Genomic DNA, 9,513 nt, shown 5'->3' with positions numbered 1-9,513 from the left:
CCCCATTTGGCAACTTTTTTCTTCTCTTCCAACCCCACTGAACACTGATAGTGAGTATTTAATTGTTCTTCTACTATATTTTTCCTTGCAATTTCTTTGTTGTTGCTGCAATTTACTGTTATGATTATATCTTTATGTTCATACTTGCGATTGTTTCTTTGAATTCTCTTATATCATTTTAATTTTACCTGCACTCAACATGTTCGATGAAATGCTTCAACCAGATTTCTTTGAATGCTCTATTTGTTATTTCTTCTCTTGATTTCTTTGATGTTTTTGTGCCTTGATGGCATCATGAACTGGTTGATGTTCTTCTTGAATTATGTAGGTGATGGTGATAGCTGAAGCCGGAAATGAGCGAGCTGAGTTTGCAGTTGACGGGTTTCTAAGCACAGTTGATAGGTTGCAAGCTGAACAACATAAACAGGTACTTTATTGATGGTTTTATATTTTATTGTAGGGTTATGCACATGTTGTTTTGTATCCTTGTTATGCATGTATTTAATATTGGCCCATTTGTGTGTAATTATGCTGAACGCTGATAAAGCATGTCAGCCTGAACTAAATCTTTTTCATACACATATCTTTCGTGGCATTCAGTTAATAAGGTTATGAATCCTCACAGTGAATAATACAAAATATTTTGCTAAATTAGGCTCTGTTTTCACCAAACCCAATTTACATTGATCCCCCCCTTTTTTTTCCCTTTCCCTGCTGCATTAGTGATCAGACTGCTGTAATATAATTGTTTAGAGAGTTCATTAATTTCTTGTTAGAAATGGCAATTATATGTTACCTTCACTTGATGAAAAAATATGCAAGAACTATTTATGATATTTAATCTTAAAAGGTTTTGGTTACTGAGTTTTAATTTTCTTGAATAATGTACTATTTAAAACAGAAAACCTGCCTATGTTTGCTTTGAGAGACGATAGTGTTGTTGAAGTACAAGGTGAACCTACCAGAGTTCATAAGGCAGTTGAAATTATTGCAGTTCATTTGCGTAAGTTCTTGGTTGACCGCATCATAGTTGGATTATTTGAAACAAAGGCAAGTCCTTTTACCTCCCCCTCATTTTCTTTCCACGAAGCTAAAAGGTGCGAATGCAAAGACCAAAAGGTAGCTATGAAGTTTCTTTTACAATTTTACAATGTCTTGGACCTTTTCTAAATGTATATTGTTTGTGATACAACAATTTTATATGTTGTTTTGAAGTTACACATGCACCAACCATCTTTGCTAACAATTCTGTTGTCTTTTTTTTTCACTATCAGATGCAAATGCCAGATGTTTGACTCAACTACAATGCACCCCCACGCCAACCTTGGGTTCCTCCTCCTCAAGGGTTTCCAGCTCCTGGTGGCGGTGGCCTGCTTTTGCACCCCCTAGTAAGCAATATATGCCAACATCAATTCCCTATGATAATTATTACCCAACAGCTGACCTGCCTCCTATGGACAAACAATTCCATCAGGTTGCACTATTTGCTTATGGCAGGGATCCTTCCACTGGAATTCATCCACCAAGTGCACAACCACAACAATCTGCTGCAACTAAGGTGTCTTCTTTTGCCTAAGTTGAGAATTTTTGTGGAGAGTGATATTCATTTGATGACGCATTGTATCTTGATTTTATGTAATTTTGTTTCTACTGCATAGGTTACGCAGCACATGCAAATTCCTCTATCATATGCAGATGCTATTATTGGAGCATCAGGTGCAAATATCAGTTACATTCGTCGTGCTAGTGGAGCAAGTGTTATGGTTAGGAGAGAAGGGGTGTGCCAGGGGAGATGACTGTTGAAATAAGTGGGACTACATCAGAGATACAGACAGCCCAACATTGTTGTTATTTTTGTAAAACTTGTGGGATTGAATTTTTGATTTGTTGAAATATAATGTTATTTTTGGAGAATTCAACTTTTGATAATAGAAATCTTTGATGTTTGAGAGATTATAACAGTTTAAAACAGTCACTAAATACAGAAAAAAACTGTCGCAGGAATAAGTAACTTAGTAACGGTTTTAAATCGAAAAGCTGTCACTAAAAATATTGTGACAGTTTAAATAGTCATTAAATATGCTTAAAACTGTATAAGAACTAGTAATTTAGTGACGGTTTCAAATCATTGCTGAATATTGTGACGGTTTATAATAGCCATAAAATATAAGAAAAAACTGTCACAGGATTTAGTAATTTAACGACAGTTTTAAAACGTTGCGAAATACAGTATAAAAAGCATCTTTGCAAGTGTTACAACTTAGTGACGGTTTTATATTTTAAAAACCGTCACAAACAATTTAGCGACACTCCTTACCAACAGTGGTCCAAAACCGTCACTGTGTCAGCTGGCGACCCTCAAATCTGTGACGCTTTTTTTAACCGTCGCAAAACCATTTAGTGACAGTTAAAACTGTCACCAAGCATTAAAAAAACGTCGCCAAAATGCAGTTTTGTTGTAGTGTTATCGCTCGCCACTCGCACCCCACGACTCTTCATCCGTCGCGACGCAGCCACCACCAAGTCCCTATTCGCGACGCGCGATCAACTACTCCGATCCATGGCGATTCCTCCACTTGTCGCAACACACTATCGTGAGCCCCCCACTGTACATGCAACGCCATCCAAGACGTCGTCGCCGGCCATCCTGCGGTTCTTCTTCTCCTCTTCCTATTTGGTTTTGAATATTTTTTTAACTAGTTTTTTATGTTTCTTTTTTCTACATTTCGGATGATTCTTTTTCCTATATTTTGTATGTTTTTTTCTTAGGATTTAGATAATTCTTTTTATTAGTTTTGTATGATTCTTTTTCTTATGTTTTGTATGTTTTTTTTTCTTAGGATTTAGATGACTCTTTATCTAATGTTTTGGTGCTTTTTGTTTTTTAGAGTTTTGAAAATTTTTTTTAGAAAGAGGAATTAGTGCTTTGGTAATAAATGGTAAAATGTGAATTAGAGTAAAAAGAGGCAATTAATAATTATTAATTTTGTATCTTTTAAAAAAATTAAATAACCACTAATTAATAACAATTAATATTATTAATTAGTATAGAATATAATTCAAAAATATTTGTTGGCTTATTGTTGGCTAAACCCCTCTTGGTTTTCTAGCGGGATTCTTAAACTTTGTAAATGTGACTCATGTTTATATTAGTCTTTGACACAATTTTCGATGCACAAACATTAACGGAATGTTGATGTGGACAGCTAAATACTATGTTAGACTCTGTAAAACGTCTTTCTTTTTGGCACTCAAAAATACCAAAAAAAAAATATCATAAATAGTATTTATTGAAATTTTCTTTCCTAAAGCAAGTAATCCAGCGTCATTTTTAAGTTATTTGAACACCAAAATCAAAATAACGTCGCTTTATAAGTTTCAGCATAAAATTCTGTTGTCCATATCAACGTTTTATTAATATTTTTGTGTCAAAAATTATTCTAGAGTTTAATGTAAGTCACGTTATATTCTACTCTTTCCTATATTATTATTATTATTATTATTATTATTATTATTATTAGTTAACTTCATCAAGTTTATCTAATATGTGCCCACAATTGCAATCATAAATTTGCCATAAACTTTGTCAGGATAGATACGCAAGGGATGGTTGCAACGGTATATTGACTTTGGTGATGAACATAGGACATTATTAGCATGCACATTGCACGAGTGCTGAAACAAAAAGCAAATTTAATCATTCACTGTTACGCTATGATGTTGACTTTCCAGAGTCTTCTAAGCCACAAACTCCATAACTATAATTAATGACTTGAGATTGGGCCATCCTTTAGCGATAAGCCACCAAAAACTCCTCTTAGAAGTAAACAATATTTTTAAATTATTCATTAAAATTAAAAAATAAATTATTTATTAATATTTTAATTCTAACTTTATTAGCAAATTAATAGATATTAATATATCTATTAATTCAGTTTTCTTTTTCCTTTCTAAAATTCAATGTATGCAATAGTAACAAATGTGAAATAGCAAAGATCTTCCTTTGTTTCCTCCGCTGTGATTACTCCTAATTAGAATAATGTAATTACCCACTACCATCTAAAACTATTGACTGTAAATTGTCTAAATAGATTGGTTTTCTTGTGTTCCCAATTTGTTCTTTTGCGGTTACTTATGGTGAACCAAATCGGCAAGTAGTAGTAAGATGATAGTGCCTTTGAATTTGTTGTACCTTTTGGGTGAAATAACTATTGTTAATATTTTTTATTTATTGTTTTTTTTTTTTCTAAGAAAGTTGTGGAATATTGTTAGATTTACTGATAGAATTATCAAAAAAATTCGTCGATAATATATTTATTGTCGAAATTAACAGCAGACTAAGTTAGACAATTAAAATTTGGGCGAATTTTTTCATCTGTCGCTAATTTTTAGTAAAATTCTGGAGTATGTTATTATCGAAAATATTTTGACAGTAATTTTAGCGCTATAAACTAGATTTTCGCGCATTTACTACGTCAGATTTATTCCTTGATATATGATCCAAACTGTATGATATCTACTTATCAGTTGCAATATTTAATATTATGAAAAAAAATTACAATATAAAAGGAAAGGATGAATTTTAAAGTCAATCAAAAACAAAATTTAAAAACCAAATAGCTATATAATGAACTCACTTTCACCAGGACGTACTCGATACAGCACAATAAACACACTATACCTAATTAAAGGATAAAACAAGTCAAGCTTAAACTTGAAAAGTTGAAATGTACATTGTACTAATAATAGAACATTTTAAACTCAGATTTCAGTAGCTTTATGTGACAATCTTAGAGAAGTGTAATAAAATAGAAAAATTACCTGAGATAGGTTATCCAATAAGGACAATTTCCAATGCAGCTTAATGTATAATGTGAGTATCTAATGAACCAAAAAGCCTACAAATCATGTAATTTTCTACTTGATAAAAGATTGTAAAAGATATTATAAACCAGAAAATCACATTATAATGTCAGATGTCCGTACTTTCCTTCTTTTCTTTCTTTTCAGCGTAACTTTTTAAACTATCTTACATAAGAGTCTTACAACAACATGCTAAATTGACAAAATAATATTTAATATAAAGCCAGGACAAAATACCTCATATTTTTTAAATTCAAAACCTTCAATCACCATGTACAATGCAATGAGCATGGTCAAGAGGGGGCTGTAGTAGGCCTTGAGCCTCTAGCTAAGTAATCTTCAGCTCTACCAAAACTTAAAGTACATCAAGTCAATAGATATGTATACAAATTGAATATATTGAATCGAACAAGTTTAGTGATTTAAACTGACATATATTTTGGATAATAGGATTAATTGAAACTGGTCAAAGCTTTCAAAAGGCTAAGCTATTGGATTTGTTCCAAAGAAAATATATGCGCTCTTTTGTTATAGGTAACAACTATTCATTGCAGGAACTTAGCCACAAATATAATGAAATTAGTCAAATCAAAGGTTTCTAATAGTTTGTAGCAAAATTTAATATTGGTGTTAGTTTAATGTATGTTAACAAGCAACCTAGTGCAATCAATGGTATAAGGTTCTATGCATCTGAGACGACTCTTTTGTAGCTTCCGGGAATTTATCATCAACAACAACACCAAAGTCTTATCCCACTAGGTGGGGTCGGCTATATGAATCAAACGACGCTATTGAACTTTATCATGTATCATGTCAGTAAAAAGACTGTTTATATTTAGATCTCGTTTGACCACCTTATGAATGGTCTTTTTAAGTCTTCTTCTACCTTTCACCCCTTATCCATCTTCTATCTCATCCACCCTCTGACTAGATGTTCTGTCGGTCTTCTTCTCACATGCCCAAATCATCTGAGACGCAATTTTACCATCTTTTCCACAATAGATGCTACTCCAACTCTCTCTCTCTCTTATATCTTCATTTCTTATTCTATCCAATCACGTATGACCACTCATCCATCTCAACACCTTCATCTCTACCACACTTAGCTTATGTTCGTGCTCCCCTTTGGCCGCATAACACTCTGTACCATAAAGTATAGCCGGTCTAATAGCAGTGCGATAGAACTTACCATTAAGTTTTAAAGGCACTTTTTTGTCATATATAAAATCAGACGCACTCTGCCATTTTGACCAACCTGCTTGGATCTTATGATTTACGTCATGTTCAATCTCTCCATTATCCTGTATGATGCATCCAAGATACTTAAAACTCTTAACTTTTCGTAGAGTGTTATCTCCAATCTTCACCTCTATATTAGGATTTTTCCTTCGCAGGCTGAACTTACATTTCATATATTCCGTCTTACTACGGCTTATGCGTAGACCATACACTTCTAGAGTTTCTTTCCATAACTCCAACTTCTTATTTAGGTCTTCTCTTGACTCTCCCACAAGGACGATATCATCGGCAAAAAGTATGCACCATGGTATAGGCTCTTGGATATGCTTTGTGAGTACTTCCAAGACTAATGTGAAAAGATATGGACTTAAGGATGATCCCTGGTGTAATCATATACCAATAGGAAATTTCTCTGTCATATCACCTTAAGTCTTCACACTAGTTGTAGCCTCATTATACATGTCTTTAATTGCACGAATATATGTGATCCTTACTCTCTTCTTTTCTAAAACCTTCCATAAGACCTCCCTTGACACTCTATCGTATACTTTTTCTAAATCAATAAACACCATATGTAGATCTCTTTTATTACTACGATATCTCCATCATCCTTCTTAACAGGTATATCGCTTCAGTAGTGGATCTGCTTGGTATACAACCATATTGATTTTTTATTACTTGTGTCTCTTGTCTCAACCTCTATTCTATCACCCTTTCCCATAACTTCATGGTATGGCTCATGAGTTTGATTCCTGTATAGTTTTCGCAACTTTGTATATCTTCTTTATTTTTATAGATAGGTACCAAGGTATAGTTTTCCCATAACTCATCTGGCATCTTCTTAGATCTTAAAATCACATTAAAAAACTTGGTTAACCAACTGACGCCTTTCTCTCCAAGGCCCTTCCAAACTTCAATTGGGATATTTTTGGGTCCTATTGTCCTGCCATTTTTCATCTGCTTTAGAACCTCTTTTACTTCGAAGTCTCGAATCTTTCGATAGTAGTCAAAATTTTGATCTTCTTCTCTCGTGCATAACTGATCTGTCCTTCATTAAATAACTCGTAGAAGTAGCTCTTTCACCTTTTATTGATCTTCTCCTCTTGAGCCAACACCTCCCCTCTTTATTCTTTATGCACTTAACCTGATCCAAGTCTCTCATTCTCTTTTCACGGCTCTTTGCGATTCTATATATACATTTTTCTCCTTCTTTCGTGCCTAAGGACTGGTAAATACTCTCATATGCTCTTATTCTTACTTCGCTTACAGCCACTTTTTTTTTCTTTCTTAGCCACCTTATATTTTTCTCAATTGTCTGTATTGCGGTACAAAGACCACTTTTTAAAGCACACCCTTTTTACCTTTATCTTTTCTTATACACTCGCATTCCAGCACCAGACTTCCTTGTCTCTTGGTCCTATCCCTCTAAATTCACCAAAACTTTCTTTTGTTGTTCTTCTAATAACTTCTGCTATCTCTCTCCACATCTCCTCCGTGCTTCTGTTCCTATCCCACTTTGCTTCTTCTTCTACCCGTCTTAGGAAGCTTCTTTGTTCTTCACCTTTTATCCGTCACCACCTCGTCTTTGGATTTTTCATATGATATCTTTTTCTCAACTTTTACTCAATGCGAAAATTCATGACAAGCATCCTATGTTGAGTTGTTAGACTCTCTTTCGGAATAATTTTACAATTAATGCAAAATTTCCGGTCGACTCTCCATAACAAGAAAAAGTCAATTTGAGAGTTTGTCATGCCACTCTTATAGGTTATAAGATGTTCATCTCTCTTTTTAAAACATGTATTTACGATGAGGAGATCAAAAGTTGAGGAAAAGTCTAAAATAGTTTTATCCTCGGTATTGACCACCCAAAAACCATGGCCTCCGTGAATACCTCCATACCCAATCACTTCTCTTCCAATATGGCCATTTAAATCTCCTCCTAAGAAAATCTTATCTCCCGAAGGTATGTCTTGGACCAAACTCTCGAGATCCTCTCAAAACCTTATCTTGTGTTGCTCTTCCAAACCTACTTGCGGTGCATAGGCGCTAACCACATGAAAAGTACCTCCTTTCACCACTAGTTTGATAGAGATATTCCGATCTCCCACCCTCTTGACATCCACTACGTCCTTCTTCCATTACTTATCCACGATAATACCTACCCATTCCTATTCTTCATCTTTCCTGTATACCAAAGTTTGAATCCGGAAGTATCCAACTCTCTAGTCTTCGCACCAACCCATTTTGTTTCTTGTAGGCACATGATGTTATTTTTCCTTCTTGTCATGGTATCTACCACTTCCATGGATTTTTCTGTTAGAGTACCTATGTTCCATATCCCAAATCTCAACCTTCTGTTACCCCGACCTTTACCTTTTTCTTTGTGAACTAGCTTATTTATCCTCGTACGTTCAAGAAAACGCGGGAACCCTTACTCATTTAACACTACACCCGGATACCGATGCAGCGACTCTTGCTCATTTATCACTGTACACAAAGCATACAGCGCGTTACTTTCGGGTAACGACCTAACTTTAGTGCAATAATGTCTTTGATTCATCTCATGAAGATTCGACTAAGTTTTTATATTGGTTGTCAAAGACCTAACACAACTCTCCTCCTTCATCCGAGTTTGGGACCAACTATGTACCGCAAATATAACATGGGCGGAGTTAACTTCTGGTAATTCAAAACAAATAATTCAAAAATAATTATGTTCCTTCATATCATATTAATTCATCTATGACTTGATTTGTTGCAGTGCTTACTTCAGGAAAAGTTGGTATCATAGCTTACCACACGGACAATCATTTCACTTTTATATTGAAAACAATAATGAATAAGCCAATCAAACAGAATATGTTATGGATAGATTGATGCAAATGTTTTGAAGCGCTGCCCTAAAAACCAGTATCTTCAACAGATTTACTTCTAAATGCAAATTCAGTTTCTCAGCCACTTTTTTTCTATGCACATCTTGCAAAGAAAAAAAGAACCACAGAAGTTAAAGCTCCTAAACCCCAAGCACATGTAACTTTTCTAATTTGAACAATTTCAGATCCTCAAAAAAAAAATTAGAGGAAAAAGAATACAAAATTAAACAAGAACCAATGAGTCTGAGGCATCCAATAGAAAGGAAAAAGATTTAAGTTATTATGGAATTTAAAAGAAGACCACCAAAAATCTTTAACAATATCGACAACATACATGACATTTTTGAATGTTAGATGACTCATCATTGAAAAGACTCACACCATGAAAATCAAAATTGATAAAAATATATTAATTTACCTACAAAATTTAATTCACCTAAAATAATCTAATTGCGAAATAAAGTTAATCCTACCCACTTAAATGGATTGAATTAACTTTAGTAAATCTTTAAATAAAAATAAAAATTTCCAAAAA

General features: G+C 33.9%; 1 protein-coding gene, 1 long non-coding RNA gene and 1 pseudogene across 2 annotated transcripts; 2 read left to right on the top strand and 1 right to left on the bottom strand.

Annotated features, from left to right (window-relative positions):
• LOC110272326 lies at window positions 1-507 on the top strand. The gene is made up of 2 exons (XR_002363539.1): window positions 1-50; window positions 329-507. It is a non-coding gene; the product is annotated as an uncharacterized LOC110272326 (long non-coding RNA).
• On the top strand, window positions 913-1,904 carry LOC107641062 (flowering locus K homology domain-like). Its single transcript, XM_021123945.1, has 3 exons — window positions 913-1,003; window positions 1,275-1,558; window positions 1,659-1,904. The coding sequence occupies exons 1-3, from the start codon at window positions 913-915 to the stop codon at window positions 1,794-1,796; spliced, it is 513 nt and encodes a 170-aa protein (XP_020979604.1). The 3' UTR covers window positions 1,797-1,904.
• On the bottom strand, window positions 3,541-8,607 carry LOC110272111 (annotated as a pseudogene).

This window comes from Arachis ipaensis, chromosome B05 (assembly GCF_000816755.2).
Source record: "Arachis ipaensis cultivar K30076 chromosome B05, Araip1.1, whole genome shotgun sequence".
NCBI lineage: Eukaryota > Viridiplantae > Streptophyta > Magnoliopsida > Fabales > Fabaceae > Arachis > Arachis ipaensis.
The sequence above is the reverse complement of the archived record's forward strand: the minus strand, read 5'-3'. Positions and strand labels throughout refer to the sequence as shown.

Bases quoted from the DNA above. Each gene is read 5' to 3' on its own strand.
- LOC107641062 (XM_021123945.1), top strand. From the start codon at position 913: ATGTTTGCTTTGAGAGACGATAGTGTTGTTGAAGTACAAGGTGAACCT. The intron at 1,004-1,274 runs GTAAGTTCTTGG...TTTCACTATCAG, and splicing joins AATTATTGCAGTTCATTTGC to ATGCAAATGCCAGATGTTTG. The intron at 1,559-1,658 runs GTGTCTTCTTTT...TCTACTGCATAG, and splicing joins AACAATCTGCTGCAACTAAG to GTTACGCAGCACATGCAAAT.